The sequence below is a fragment of the Hippopotamus amphibius genome, chromosome 8 (genome assembly GCF_030028045.1).
Source record: "Hippopotamus amphibius kiboko isolate mHipAmp2 chromosome 8, mHipAmp2.hap2, whole genome shotgun sequence".
Taxonomy (NCBI): Eukaryota; Metazoa; Chordata; class Mammalia; order Artiodactyla; family Hippopotamidae; genus Hippopotamus; species Hippopotamus amphibius.
The window spans coordinates 18,956,507-18,972,278 of record NC_080193.1 but is presented as its reverse complement, the minus strand read 5'-3'; the positions used below and the strand labels follow the sequence as shown (position 1 = coordinate 18,972,278).

General features: G+C 43.2%; 2 protein-coding genes across 15 annotated transcripts in view; one reads left to right on the top strand and one right to left on the bottom strand.

Moving 5' to 3' along the window:
• IFT81 (intraflagellar transport 81) overlaps positions 1 to 15,772 on the top strand; it is a 241,975-nt gene that overhangs the window by 83,268 nt on the left and 142,935 nt on the right. The window contains exon 1 of one of the 11 annotated variants that reach the window (XM_057747001.1): positions 1,943 to 2,043. The exons of the other annotated variants lie outside the window; for them this stretch is intronic. The gene's annotated coding sequence lies outside the window, so the exon portion shown is untranslated. Of the gene's footprint in view, positions 1 to 1,942; positions 2,044 to 15,772 lie in introns of those variants that run through there. 11 annotated transcript variants of the gene reach the window in all.
• Positions 1 to 15,772, bottom strand: part of LOC130859527 (P2X purinoceptor 7-like) — a 48,692-nt gene that overhangs the window by 7,244 nt on the left and 25,676 nt on the right. For 3 of the 4 annotated variants that reach the window (XM_057747012.1, XM_057747015.1, XM_057747014.1), the window contains exons 6-12: positions 12,329 to 12,409; positions 11,567 to 11,696; positions 9,658 to 9,794; positions 3,029 to 3,119; positions 1,691 to 1,756; positions 1,455 to 1,604; positions 555 to 629 (exon numbers count right to left, since the gene is read on the bottom strand). In XM_057747012.1, coding sequence (XP_057602995.1) covers positions 555 to 629; positions 1,455 to 1,604; positions 1,691 to 1,756; positions 3,029 to 3,119; positions 9,658 to 9,794; positions 11,567 to 11,696; positions 12,329 to 12,409 — 730 coding nt within the window. The remainder of the gene's footprint in view (positions 1 to 554; positions 630 to 1,454; positions 1,605 to 1,690; positions 1,757 to 3,028; positions 3,120 to 9,657; positions 9,795 to 11,566; positions 11,697 to 12,328; positions 12,410 to 15,772) is intronic. The other variant, XM_057747013.1, reaches the window with a different exon arrangement.

The following is a 15,772-nucleotide window of genomic DNA, read 5'->3' as shown; positions in this document are numbered from 1 at the left end:
AGGTTGAATATCTCCAGAAACTTATACTATTGCAACTTTATATTCTCATAAAATTTCATCCCATCTTGGGCCATGAAATGGTGATTAATGTTAGTTGCAAAGATGAACTTTTATTTTAATTGCAAATACATGTACAATGAGCAATGAATTGTGCATTCAGCTGCTAAAAAAAGCACAGCAGTGTTCTTGGATAAAGGAAAGAAACCCTCTTCGTTGTTTTTAAGCATCAGAGATTTCTCCTTTTTTGCAGGAAATCATGGAGTCAGTGTAGTAAATTACAAATCAAATCAAAACCATACAGAAAAACTAAAATTTCTTTGCCTATTCCCCATCCTGGGCTCCTGTCCAGAAGCAATCACTGTTATCACTTATGTGTACCTTTTAATATGCATGTATTACCTCACCACATACATTTACATGTGTGTGTGTAATATATGTAGAAAATATACAGAATATATATGTGTGTGTACATAAATGGACATATCTAATATACGTGTAAAAAATACATAGAATTAGTTTATGTGTATAGCTGCTTTTTAACCTATATATCATACCATATATATTGTTCCATAGTTTGCTTTTTTTCCTCTCAACAAATGTCTTGGATATTTGCTCATGCCAGTCAATACCTATAAGATAGGGATTATAAACATGGACTCTGAAACCAGCCTGCCTGAGTTGGAATTTCAGCTCTGCCACTTACTAGCTGTATGGCTTTGGGCAGATTATTTAACCTTCCTGTGCCTCAACTTCCTCATCTATAGAAAGAGATAATAGTAGCATCTATCTATACAGTTCTACTAATAATCATAATCCCATAAACCTGCCTGTAGGGTTGCGTGAAGATTCAGTGAGTTAATGCATACATAGCACTGGAAATGCTATGTAAACGTTTGCTTTTATTATAATCTACCTCACTTTTTAAAACTGGTGCCAGGCATTCCTTACCATGGGTTTATCATAGTTTATTTCACCATTCACCTACTGGGCACTTGGGCAGATTCTCCTCTTCAGCATCACAAACAGCGCTGTGATGGACATCTTGTACACGGGTACTACTTGGGTGCCCATGTGAGTGTTCCTCTAGGGCAGGTATGGAGAAGTGGAAATGTCAGGCTGTAAAGTATGTTCTGTTTAAATGTTACTAGATTTACAAATTGTTCTCCAAAGTCGTTATACCTTATTTTGCACAACCAATTTAATAAGTCTGAGAAAACTGACCAATCCTGGAACATAAAAATTTGTTTTCTCTATATCTTGCTTCTCCATTTTTGTTTTTGTTTCTCAGTAAAACTAAAGGATTCATCTGAGAGATGGTGAATTGGGGTAGAGACCAGAGACATCCACCATGGGATTGATTACACCTATGATTTTGGCCTTTTTTCTACACATTTCTCAGTGATCCAGTGGGCCCAACGGATGTTTTGACGTCCCATAGACACAGCGAGCATTACCTGCTTTGGCTCCACAATGGATTCACACTTCTTCCTGTAGTAGTATTCATTGACTGCGCAGGGTTCACAGCACTTGCAACAGGGATAAATATGGGATCGACACCATTTACTTGAGTAAGTGTTGATGAGAAGGTCAATGAATATAGTGGCCTGGAAAAACCCAGACAAGCACCACGTTAGTGAAACTTCCTTTTGCCAAATCATTTTCATAAAATATGAGAAAGAGAATCCCTTACCAAACCAAAGTAAGAGAGTGTCGAACCAACGTACACAATCAGCTGGATAATGTCAAATTTTCCTCCCTGAAAATAGAGTACAAAAGGTTACTCGGTTGAAAATCAGAGCAATGCTCTTTTGCTCTAACATGTAACTGTAAGTTCCAGCAGAGGAGGGAGTGTAGTGCCATGAATTTGACAGATGCATCCAAAGTGTTCACAGGAACAGAGATTAAGGAGGCTGAAATCTGAATCCCATTCCTCCTGCTTCTGCCTTTCAGGATGTGCTTGAAAACATGGATGTTTTAAACAAAGAAGCACTAGAACCCACACATTGAGCGGAGAACCATTGAAAGTTTGTTTTTCCATTCAAGGTGAGGGTTTCAGAAGAGCTTTCCCTAAAAGTGATTTGAGATTACTTTGGAAACAGAGGGAAGGAATGTCTGCACAAACTCTTCCCGTAGAGGTCCTTGTGTTTTTATTCTTAGTGTCTTCGTATCCTCTCACTATATCTCAGGGATGCTTGTGCTGCATATTGCCAAGTTACATAAATAATATGCTGTCAGACAGGTATGTGGGCATCTGTGGATTTCTGCACGCCCAGCATCCCCTCCTTCTGGAGACAGCATGCCAGTTCTCCTCTGGAGAACCACCTGTGTCCATACTCAGTCCGTGTAGTTTGTGGCTAAGGCCAGCCATTGTAAGTGACCCTGGCCACAGTAATTAGTTCAGCAGTGAGCATGTGGCTCCTATTGGGCCAGTCAAAGCCAGTGGCATCTGCTGAGGCCTTTGCTGAGATGTTCTCTTTTCATGGACATTGCTAAATTGCTAAGATATAAGTAGCTGCTGACACCACGGCATAGAGATGACCCGCTGTGAATGACACCAAAACAAAGGAGAACAAATATAAGAGAAGGAGAGAGGCCGATTCCTGATGATGTTGTTAAAACATCTGGATTCAACGATGCCAGAAGCCTGAACAATGCCTCTGGATTTTTCAGTTATATGAACTGAAAAAAAAGAGAAAAAAAAAAAGAAGATTCTTTTCCCCTAAGCCAATTAGAGTTGGATTCCTTAGAAACTATTTTGCAGAGGGATTGCTTTCTCTCTCTTTTTTAAGCATCAGAGTATTTTTAAAGTTGAGTATTAGGTTTTTTCCCCAAGCCCACTCTTGTACTCATTAGATAGCTTGTCTGTGAACAAGGACATTTCTTCCCCCTCTCTGATCCCCATGCAAGATGCACAGTGCCAGCTAATGACTATGACCAAAACATTCACCGTTTGAGACCCTACAGCGATAATTAAGACACAGTCATAGGAATGGAGATGCCAGTGGCTGAGAGCAGAGAAGAGACTTACGGTGCCAAAAACCAGGATGTCAAAACGGATCCCAAAGGCTTTTATCAGGGTCCGCTTTTCAGTATTATTTTCCTTATAGTACTTGGCATGTCTGTCGGAGGAAAAGGAACCATATTTATAAGATCTATCTGAAAGTGCAGTGTTTTATGAAAAGAAAAACAAAACAGTAGCCCATCTAGTCTTCTTTGTCCATCTTCTAGCTCTGCTGTGGTTGGCAAAGGGAAGAACACAATCCAAACGCATGAATTTCTCTCCCCGTTCACCTGGAAGCAAGGCTCCACTTCCCCACATCACCTTCTCGACTTCCAGCATCACAGGGTGATGGAAAGTCTGCTTTAAAAGATTAAAATGAACAATTTTTAAGCAATATAGGATTCACAACAAGAGAAATTTTACAAAATAACTGTAAGCACGCTGATCAGTCCTTAGGAGGGAAGAGTTTAGCTTCTAGAACACAGAGGGGGAGGGTGAATCTTAGATACTAAGTAATGGATTGGGGACAGGTGCACCTCTGCAATCTGTCCTGACTGTGTTTTCTTCAGATTCTGTACTTGTCTGGTTGGCATCCATTATCACCAGGACCAAAGTAACAGACAATGTTGTTTACATGCCCCCTGCAATCCAGGTTTTGAGAGTATGTGAAACTCATGTTACACACCGTCTGACCAATCCTGAGTCCATGTCTCCAGCCACCTCCTGTATCTAACTCTCACACACCCAGTCAACATTTCCCTTGCCCGGAATTGCCCAGGGCCAGGTACCAGACAACCAGAGACCTCCCCTGTAGCCCAGAGCCCACCAACAGTCCTCAGCCTAGCCAGTCCTAAGCCGTCTCTGCTGCCCTGCCTTGCCTTTCCTAAGGAAAACACAGTAAAGGCTCTGGGCTGTGCTTTCCCCCGCTCCTGCTTACCCCTGACCGAACCTGGTGCTTCCCCCTGTGGCCCTGTGTGGCCCGGTGTGCCCCCTCCTCTCGGAAGATTCTTTCAATGGCATTGACTTTTCTCTGTCATCACTGAGTCACCTGTATAAGTTAAGACCTCGGCACAAATCACAATCACCCCAAATACACAACTCTCATCAGTGCTGCTGTTGGGGAAGGTGGCATGTTTCCTTTCTCGTGAATAATTAGGAAAGGCTTAAGCCACATGTGTCACAAACCTTTTTTTTTTCCACAAAACTTTTAGCTCTGACCCTCCCTCTTACCACCTTTTGGTGGTGGTTTTCAGGTAAGGACGTATAGTTTCCTTGAGTTATTATTAATTCATTCCCTATTTACAGGTGTGGGGAGAGAAGAAAACAGAAAATGGATGATGCTCTGCCAGAATCTGGCATGGAGCATCTGCAATTCTGATTCTTTTAAAACTCTCACCATCTGACACTGAGATCAGTTAGATAGTCTCAGGCACTTCAGCGCCTGTTTCTGGCCAAAGGGGTTTCAGTTTCTTTGCATCTGATTGTTCTCATTCCATGACAGTACTTTCTTCTGCTGTATTGATTGGTTTGTTTTTTAAAATGCAAAGCAAGCATGCATCACCACTCCCTGCCCCAGGGTTGCATTATCTGTCTATGCAAGCTGTTTTGCTAGAAGGTTAACATTGTATAGTAACACTTGAATGTCTGCTTTCGGGGTCTTGGTACAGTGGTTCTCAAACTCAGGGCAAGAAGCACTTGGGAAGTGTGTTCAAAAGGCATATTCCTGGGCCTTACCCCCAAAGGGTGGTTTCCAAAGGTGTGAGATGCTTGTAGGAATCTGTATTTCCAGGAAAGGTACCAGGTGGTTCTGATGCAGGTGAACAGTGGGCCATACTCAGAAACACCAGGCCCTGGGCAAGGATGTTTTTGCACGCTGTAGTGGGTTGAGTAATGGCCCCCCAAAAAAGATAAGTCCAAGTGCCTAACCCCTGCACCACCTGTGAATGTGACCTTCTTTGGAAAAGGAACTTTGCAGATGTAAATGAGTTAAGGATCTCAAGATGAGATCATCCTGGATTTAGGGTGGGCCTTAATTAAATCCAGTGACTCTATCCTTATAAGAAAAAGGAAAGGGAGAGTTACAGAAACACAGAGGAGAAGGCTCTGTAAAGGCAGAGGCAGCTATTGGAGGGATGCAGCCACCGCAAGTTAAGGACCACCTAAAGCCATCCGAAGCTAGAAGAGACAAGGAAAGATCCTCTTTTAGAGCCTTTAGAGGGAATGTGTCTCTGCTGACACCTTGATTTTGGACTTCTGGCCTCCAGAACTGTGAGAGAGAAATTTCTGTTGTTTAAAGCCACCAAGCTTGTGGTAATTTGTTACAGCAGCCACAGGAAATGAATACACACACATACCTATTCTGAAAGCAGAGAAGCGCATCAGGCATTCTGTTCTGTGTGGGTTTTCCCTGCTTTACACATCTTGTAAGTAAACTGAATCACTGAATAGGGACCTTTTGCCACGTATCTTTCGCTAAAGGACAAAATGCTGCAACGTGATCAATTCCTTCAACTTCCTATGTTTTAGACAATTATATTTTCTCACAAACCTCATATAACCTTTAACTTCCTTCTCTTTTGTGTGGCTCTTTGAAAGTAACTTGTCCAGTTACCTGCCAGATCTCAACCACTTATTTTTGGCTAAAGATTTCTTCTGGTGCTTATTGCAGAGAACCAATGCTCTAACACTTTGTTCTAAAAGAATATTAACATCACAAGCAGTTTTTCAGAAAGCTCGGATCTGTCCAGGAGCTAATGTTCTTAGGCTTAGCTCGGCGACTTAAGGACATTGGCTAGCATGTGATTGGTATGTTGCCCTGCATGCATCTGCTGATTGCTGAAAAAACAGCGTGTGAGGGCAGTCGGGGACCACTGATCTAGGCCTCTCTTCTTGCTGATGGCCACAAGGCTACTCAGTAGAGCAGCAGGGAATGATCAGACATTACCTAAACTAGGAGCTGGTTTCAGGGCCCTGGAAGAGACTCCACTGATCCAGAGAAGGCAAAAAGCCTCTTAAGTCTTGATCTCAGCCAGCCTTTAGTGAAGGGTCTCAAACTCAAATTATCTATAGGGGCCAGACGGAGAACAGAAATGAGTGAGGCAGCCAGGTGTGAAGCAATAAGGAGTGTGAGGACCACTGGTTCTAGGATCACATTTAGAATATCGAGGGTCTAGATTAGTGATTCTCAAACTTGAGTTTGCATCAGAATACCCTGGAAGGTTTTTGAAGACAGTCCCCAGACTGTCTGATTCAGTAGGTCTGGGGTAGAGCCTGAGAACTGGCATTTCTGACCAGATCCCACGTGATGCTGATGTGGGGACCCGCACTTTGAGAACCGCTGGTCCAGACCATTAGTACTAAAAGTATCGGAGACGCTAAGATGTTTGCAAGTTGATTCCCTAACATGGACTCCTATGTGTGCAGTTTCTCTTCTTAACTAGGAAAGCTCAATCCTCAGGAAAGTGCGTGATGCCTATGGGGGTCCTATCCCGTGCTTGGAGAGGCCTTTTCTGGTTGCATTTCCCCCCATCCCATCACACTATCTTGTTTGATTTTCTTTGAAGCATTTATCATCATCTGAAATGGTCTGGTTGGATTTGGTTGTTCTATTGAGGTATAACTAACATGTAAGAAAATGCACAAGTCCTAAAGGTTCAATTCAATGAGTTTCGACAAATGAATACCCTGTGTAACCTATATCCCTACCAAGATGTAGAACATTCCATTACCCCAGAAAGCTTTCTGTGCTCCCTTCCAATCAGTTCCTACTTCTCCTTCCTACCCCTACACCCCAGCCCAGCAACCATCATTCTATCTTTTGTCATCACAGATACGTTTGTCTGCTTTTGTACTTGATACAAGTGGCATCATAGAATGTACTCGTTCAGGTCTGGCTTCTTTCACCCAACATAATGTCTGTGGGATTCGTCTATGTTGTTGCGTGTATCAGTAATTTCTTCCATTTTTATCCATGTTAAGTAGTGTTTTATTATATAAATATATCACAATTAATTTCTCCATTCACCTGTTAATGCACATTTGGGTTGTTTCTGGGTTTTGGCTATTATGAGTAAGGCTGCTGTGGACAGTCATGTACAAATCTGTGTGTGGAGATATGTTTCCTTTCTCTTGGGTAAATACCTGAGTGTGGGATTGGTTTATAGGATAGATGTACATTTCCCATTATAAGGAACTTCCAACAATTCTCTAATGTGGTTGTACCATTTCACACTCCCACTAGCAAAGTAGGAGAGTTTCAGTTACTCCTGGTCCTTGGCAACAGTTGGAATTTCCAGTCTTTTTAATTTTAGTCATTCTGGTGGGCATGTCATATTTCATTGTGGTTTAAATTTGCATTTTCCCTGGTGACTAAGGATGTTGACTTGGAGTTTTTTATTTACTTATATTTTTGTCTTATACTTATAGTCATGTCCTATTAGAATAGATGCTAAGTAGTAACTTGTCTATTTTGTTTACTGATATATACCCGTTGGGACAACAAATATTTTTCTCTTCAATATGTAGTTAATGAATGAAGAATGCCAGTATCAGTTTCCTACCAGCTTTGTAAGCAAACTGTATAACCATTATTCAAAGGATACACTCAGCAACTCTCTCTGAAAAGGGAACAGCAAAAGCCTACTTTGTGTCTGGAACCAGGGCACAAGATGGCCAGTCGTAACCGTAGTCACAGAACCCTGCCTGGCTCCTACAGGAAATGAAAGGTCATGGAAAGTGTGTTATGAGCCTCAGCCAAGTTATTGCTGGTCCAGTGTTGTAGGGCCCGGCTGAAAAATTATCCAGACATAGGGGGTTACTTGGAACCTAAGTTAGGGGCACAGGATCACCAATGGGAAAAAGTCAGGAGTAGAGGAATGAGCTATACAGCATCAAAACCAGAATAGATCAGCACAAATCCAGTACCAGGCACCTTAAGGGTGAAAATGAACCAGAATCCCAGTGAATTCATAGGGTTGAAGTCCAGAAGCCAGAAGCATAGTGATGTACTACAAAGAACCTTAAAAATAAGACAAAACTGCAGTGAGGCAGCAGTGTGACCCAAGGTATCAGGAGTCTTTAAGATGTTTTTACCAAAAGGACTTCCACTCAAGATGGCAGGCTGCCTCACCACCTCCACCACCACCTCCCACCCCACCGCACTTACACAAAGAAGTGCAAGACAAAATATTTTTTAAAGTCATATCAATATATTACTGAGCTCACAACAAGGAAGGGCTAGGTGCTAGAGATGAGTGGTAAGTGGGGACTAAAGCCACATGACCCCTAGGAGTTCCAGACAGATGTGTTTCTGAGCAGCTAGAGCCTTAACATACTTCTTAGGAAAGGAGCTGAGGCTGCGAGGCCCTCCTAGGCAAGGAAGCGGGGATGGGATCCCTGTAGCGGAGTGAAGACATCCAGCACCAAGAAATTAAACTAAAAACTGGTTTGTAGTTGATAGATGCCATACAGTCCTGGCAGGAACAACAACAAAATTAAATTATCACCCCAGAGGAACGTCTCCATAGCCCATGGCACACACAGAACTTTGCACAGGATTGTTTCTGCCGAAGCCCACCAACAAGTATTCCAAAGCCCCACAGAGAGGAATCCTATCCAAGTTGCTACAGTTCAGTGTGAAAGGGGTTATACAGTAGATTGGTCGAGAGGAGTGGGCTCCATAAGCTAGGCATGGATCTCACTGAAACAATGATAGATGGCTTTGAAAAAGAACTGAATACAAATCTGAAAAATGAAAAATAAGCCCTTAATAGTCCTTTTAAAACCTGAAAACTTATGGTGAAATGCTCATAACCTTTGATCCAATAATTCTGCTTCTAGGATTTAATCGTAAGAAAGTAACCTGGAATTCAAACAAAGATATACATACAGAGATATACAGTGCAGAGTTATTTATAAAGAAAAACCAAAGCACCCCAAATGTCCAATAATAGTGGAATGGTGAGAAAATCATGAGATGGAAGGGAAAGTGTGTGTTTTGGGAAGTTAGTGACCTAGCTCAGGATTATGGAGCTTGTCCTATTAGCTATGGGTCTTGGGCAGATCATTTCACCGTTCTCAGCTTTCCCCGGGACACCAGTAGCTACCTTCCCTGGTGGTGGTGAGGCTTAGCGATGGTGATGTAAATGCCTGGTATATAGAAGACCCTCCCTAAGTCGTAGCTGTTGTTATCATTACAGTCACAATGGAATATTATGATAATTAATGTGGTGGTCACAAAGAATTCTGAGTGACTGGCATATAAAAAACCCCCAAGAGTACCAAATTATAAATATGATATGATCTCATATAAGCCTCGCAAAGGAATGGGTTAGACGAAGGTAATTTCCCCAGAGGGTTATCTTCGATTATCTCAGGGTAGAGGAGTTATGGGTGATTTTTGTCCTCTTCTCTATGCTTTTCTGTGTTTGCCAAGTTTTGTTTTTATCTTACAAAGAGTGTGCAATTCTTTAATAATTCACGCAGAAATTCATTCACTGCCTAGCTCTTAGAGAAAGTCTTTTACATTCATCTTGTTGCCTTGGGAATCAGAACTCGTCTTCCTGGCTGCTGGGGATACAATTAAGGTGGACCCGGACAGTCCCTGGGGAGCCAAGGGTGACCAGTCACTGGGCAAGTCTGGCCCTGATCACTGTTACCTGAAGTTGTAGCCAGGGTACAAGGACTCCTTGGCAGTCTTGTCGTCAAGACGACGGAAACTGTATTTTGGACGGCAGTGATGGGACCACGTGTCCAGGTTGCAGTCCCAGTAGATTTCAATGCCCATGATTCCTCCCTGGGGAAGACAACGAGAGACAATGTCTCAGTCCCGCTGGACATGGGTTATGCAGCCATCAGACACCTCCCTGCATAGGGATGATCACTGAAGGACAAGTTGGCTTTTGAGGGAAAAAAATGCTGATTAAAACTTTCAGAGCCATAAGTGCAGCCCTGTCTAACTCATACAGCTGATACTGTGGCCCCTGCTCCTCCTCCCACCTGGAACACACCACCGCTATATTCATTCTCCTAAAATACAACTTTCAACAAACCACTCCTGTAATCAGACACCTTTGATGCCCCCCCCCCACCCCCTGTTAAAGATTAAGTTGAAACTTGTTAGACTGGAATTCCCATGCCCATCACGTCTTCTCTGCTCCTCTCCTGATACTGCCCAGGAGAAAGCTTTTATTCTGAACTGTCTGTGCTTTTCCCTAAACACACTTTGCATTTTCATTTCTTTTTTTAAAAACAGCTTTATTCAGATACAGTTCTCATGTAGTTCGCCTACATAGCATGTACAGTTCAGCAGTTTTTAGTATATTCATGTGTATGTGCAACCACCACCACAATCAATTTTACACTGTTTTCATTACCTCCAAAAGAAACCATGTAAACTTTAGTTATTACCCCTCTCTCAGCGCTAAGCAACCACTAATCTACTTTTTGTCTCTATGGAGTTCCTATTCTGAATTTTCACATGAGTGAAATCATGTAATATGTGACCTTTTGTCTGGCTTCTTTCACTTCGCATAATGCTTTTAAAGTCATCCATGTTGTCACATGTGTCAGTACTTCTTTCCTTTTTGTGGTGGAGGAATATTCCATTGCATGGATATACTACATTTTGTTTATCCATTCATCCTTTGATGGACACTTGGGTTATTTCCACCTTTTGGCTATTATGAATAACACTGCTGTGAACATTTGAGTACGAGTTTTTGTGTGAAGATATGTTGTCATTTTTCTTGGGTACATACTTAAGAGTGGAATTGCTGGGTACGCTTTGAATTTTTAAATCTTGGCCTTAGAGCGTTTCTCCCAATGAAATGTTTCTCCCACATACCTCTCCAGCTTAATCCTCCTCATCCTCCAAGACCCAGCTGACATCCTTCCCCACCCACTCAGCCGTGCCTGTGCTCCTCAATTCATGGTGACCTTTCTCTCTTCTTAACTTCTAAAGAATCTGTTAATCTCTTACCTATACTTGGTACTTCTTTGTTTCTATAAATTGTTTTTGAGAACTGACTATCATATTTCGTTGAATCTTAGACACCATTGCTTGTAAGACACATAGGGTTTTTTTAATGTTCCTCTAGGGAAAAAATGCCGTCAATTAAACTGAGACTCCATCAACTGAAAGTACTTCCTGATTTCAAAACTATTAAAAGTGAAAAAACGGTATGTCTTTGAATCAGTGAAATTAGGCATTTCAAGACAGTACACTAGATGCTGAGGATACAGAAATGAGTAACAGGGAGGCTCTGACTTGGAGAAATGGGACCTCCAGTAGTATAAAAAAATATGTGTTGTTTTAAGCCAGAAAGTTTGTGGTAATTTTTTATAGCAGCCACAGGAAACTAATACACTGAGTGTCTCACTCATAGGGTTGTTGTGGGATTGGATGAGGTGATGCAGGAAAAGTCCTTGTCACAGAACATGGACTTACAAAATGCTCAATAACTATGAGCATATTATTAAGACCCAGTGGTCCAGCCTCCTGCCCATTTGTCATCCTCCATCCATTGACCCACCCCCCACATCCCAGTGTACAAAGACATCACCAACCTTAATTGCCACATCTGCAAAGTTATCTCCTGTGTCTCGGAAGATATCTCCTAGTCGGAAAATGGGACACTGTGGATTCTGAGTCTTGTGAAAGGTGCAAGTGGTGTTTAAATCTGGCAAGATGTTTGTCCTGCACATAATGGAAAGCAAACAAACAAACATATCTATTGAATAGTGGGCTCCATCTCTTTCATAGGAGTGAACCTGGGCACCATGAGGGCCTCCAATGATCCTGCTTCCTGGGATTCAAACCCTTGTGTATTCCCCTCTTACGTTGTACAGTGTTGGTCTGTGTGACCAACAGCATGTGACAGAAGTGATGGTGTGTCACTTGTGAGATTAGATTATAAAATACAGTGGCTTCCATCTTGGTTACTATCTTGCTTACTTGCCCTTTGGCTTTGATCACTTGCTCTGGGGAAGCCAGCCACAGTGTCCACAGGACACTCAAGCAGTCTGAAGGAGAGGTTCACATGGTGAAGAACTGAGCCTTCCCGCTGACAGTTGTGTGAGTGATCATGGAAGAGGATTCTCCAGCCCCAGTCAAGTCTGGAGATGACTGGAGCCCCCATGGACCGCTTGACTGCACCCCGAGAGACCTTGAGCCAGAACCACCTGGTGAAGTCATTCCCAGATGTCATTCTGGGGCACACAGAAACGATGAGAGAAAATTAGGGTTGGTTGTTTTTAGCTCCTAAGTGTTGGGGTGATTTGTTACACAGCAGTAGGTAACTAATACAGCCAGACATTCTGGGCACTTACGTGGTGTAGTTGTGGCCAGGGAAGTCAATATTATTCTTGATGAGCACAGTGAACTTTTCAGCACTGCCCAGGAGTGCAGGCCTGGAAGAGATAAATGCAAGATGGGGATCAGTGACTGCAGGGACCAAGGGAGTCAGTGGGCCAGTGGGACCAGAGGCTCTGGTTTCTTGCTTGGGTCGATATGATGGGTGAAGAGAAATGCAATCCGGTGGGCAAAACCTTCCAAAATTCTCCAGCTTCACCAGGAAGAATTTCTCCCTTCTTAAGACCCCGTGGAGGGAATTCCCTGGTGGTCCAGTGGTTAGCACTCTGCACTTGCACTGCAGGAGGCACAGGTTCAATCCGTGGTAGGGGAACTAAGATCCTACAAGCTGCATGGCATGACCAAAAAAAAAAAAAAGACTCCCTGGCATTTACAGTAATACTTCTCACTCTGATAATAATTATGTGTTTAGGTTTGCACGGTGGTGTGTTGGTAAAATGTTTGATAACCAGCTCTCCAGGAAACTAAAAGCCCTGATATTGTAGCAGTTACTGATTATTGTGGTATAAATACTCTCACTGTAGCTGATGTCAAGCTACCATCAGAACATCACTGAACTTGGAGCTGGGAAGGGATGAGCACAGATGGCTCAGAGCTGGTACAAGCCAGCTCCAGCGCACTCCTGTTTGTATCTTTTGCAGTAGGCTTGGTGATCCTGCGGGGCTGAGACATCCTCAGCCTTTAGCACAGGGCCACATATATAATTGACTCTATCATTCTCTCGCGAGAGGCTCTGAGTAAAGTTCTCCATGAGTAGGAAGAGCCCAAATTCTAGACTGCCAGAAGGTCCACCCCCCCATCCATGCATTCCCTCACTCAACAGATGTTTATTGTACTGGGCATGCGGCTGAGCAGTAGGGATGTAGTGATGAACAAGACAGTCGAGGTTTTTGTCCTTGTGGGGTTGACAGTCTGTTAAAGGTGGAGAGAACCGCTCCATAAAAAGATACCACTGGTGTCCTGTTACCTGGCATGCCTGAGTAGGTGGCAGATATATGTTGGGAGAAGCACAGGCTGAAGGTGGAGGCTGTTTGGAAGGGGGCATCAAGAATGATCTACTTTTTATTCCAGGATCTCCAGAGCCCAGCTTTGGCTCCCTTGGGGATATAACTAGAGAGGACACTGCAATTTTTGCCTGTCGAGGGTCAATTCCCCCTCTGGCAGTAGCACCTGCATTTTCTCCCTTTGGGGAAGCCAGGTCTCTTCCACTCTCATCTTCTGCCCATCCCTACAGCTCCCAGGGTGGGCAGTGACCCAGAGCTGGTTCAACAGTGTAACCCGATCCCCTTGGCTTCAGTGATTGCTTTGTGGATTGTCACATGCCTTAGGCCATTGAGACACTCCAGGATTTTTGTGGGCACTGTTGGGAAAGAAGAACTCCTTTCCTCTAGGAATATTAGTAGCAAGGACAGTGTAAACCTGGAGTGCCCCAGCCACAGTGTGAGGAGAGCCAGAATGGAAGAAAAAATAGCTAGGGGTTGGGGAGAGAGGAAGGTGGAGGAAGAGAGAAGACCTTAAGACATCATTTGAAAGCCTTGATCAAGCCTTGCCCAAAGCTAGTATTTCTGGACGTCTCATTTACATGACTCAGAAACACAAGCCAAAAATTAACAGTCCCTTTTTTTCTGAAGCCAGTGTAAGTTATATTTGTCACTTGCACACACACAAAATCTTATGTACGACAGATGCCTGCTATATGCCGGACCCTCTGTCTTTAGAATGTTCTAAACCCCACACTTCGTGGGCAACACTACAGAATCCAAGAACTACAGAATCCCCTTTATTCCTCTTTCATGACATTTATACTTTTGTTTTCTGAATTACGGCCCTCTGTGCACGTGTCTTATCCCTTCTATTAGATTGCAGGAGCCTTGGGACCTGTTCCATATCTGGGTCTTCTTGTATTTTACAGAAAATTTAGCACAGTCGCCCTTGTGTATGATTACATGTAAAATAAATACCTTACATCTACTACATGGTAATGGGTATGTTGGACGAACAATGAAATGAATCATCTTAGTAATCCATTCGTATAACATGTGAGAAACTGAAGTTCAGGGAGTTACTTGCTCAGGGTCGTGTAAATTGCAGCCCAGGGCAAACATTAGAGATGCACAGTATTTATGTGATGACTGAGTTGGTGGCAGAGGCAGGACTGAAAACCACAGGCAATCGAGAGGCCACTTGCCTTGAACTAGGGACTCCTTGAGTGTAGGCTGATGTCCCACCCAGGTCCTGGACAATTCCTTCTGTGACATAGAAACTTCCCTGACCTATAAGTGGACCTGCATGCTGCCATTAATGAGTGACACTGCCTAGTGCTTCCCACCCTGACAAAGGGAACTTTTCTCTGTACCTTCTAAAAAGTCAGTTTGGGGAAATCTTCTCTTTGTCCCAAAGATGCTTGATGATGTGGCCCTGAGTCACATTTGTCTAGAGTTGCAATGTCCAGTATAATCCAACATCCCCTAGGCATTTGTGGTATGTGTGACTATTTCAATTCAATTCAATTCAATTAAAAATTTAGTTCAGTTGTGGTAATCACATTTCAGGTGTCTAGTAGCCACATGTAAGTAGTGGCTACCATATTGAATGGTGGACGTACAGAACCTTTCCATTATTGCAGAAAGTCCCATTAGACAGTGCTGGTCTAGAACCGCCACATGTCTAGGCGCAGATCATTTCTGGGTGTGTGTGTGTGTTATTTGGCACTTACTGTGTGCCAAGCACAGGGCTCACTTTGCAATCACTGTACAAGTATCATCTCATTTAATTCTCACAACAGCCCAATGAGGTAGGTCAATTAGTATTCCCACTTTATTTTTTAATTCTTTGGGTGCACCAAGCAGCATGTGGGATCTTAGTTCCCTACCAGGGATGAAACCTGCCCCCTCTGCCTTGGAAGCTCAGAGTCTTAACCACTGGATCACCGGGGAAATCCTATTATCCTATTATCCTCATTTTAAAGACAAGGAAAATGAAGCTCAAAGTGGGTGAAGCCACTTATTCAAGGTCACACAGCAAGGATGTGTTCGATCCAGGATTTGAATCCAGCTCTCCTTATTTTCTGCTCAAATGCAGCCTTCCCAGTAGTTTCTGAGATTTAACATCAAGTTCTGCGTTCTGGGCCTGACCTTGTGTGTTAAAGAGAAGAATTAATACAGGGGACCACCAAATCTGTATGTCACTGTGAACATGTAAGAAAACTTCCCTCCCCTTCCCTTCCAGTCCTTTCCCTTCCTTTTCTCCTCCCTTCCCTTCCTCTTCCTTCCTTTTTCCTTATCCCTCCCTCCCTCCCATCTTCTCTTCTGTAATCACTCAGTACTGACACTGGCAGTCAGAAGGGACCTTCTGTAGCACTGGAGGAGGTGTCTGGAGGTGCCCTGGAAGGTACTGGGACA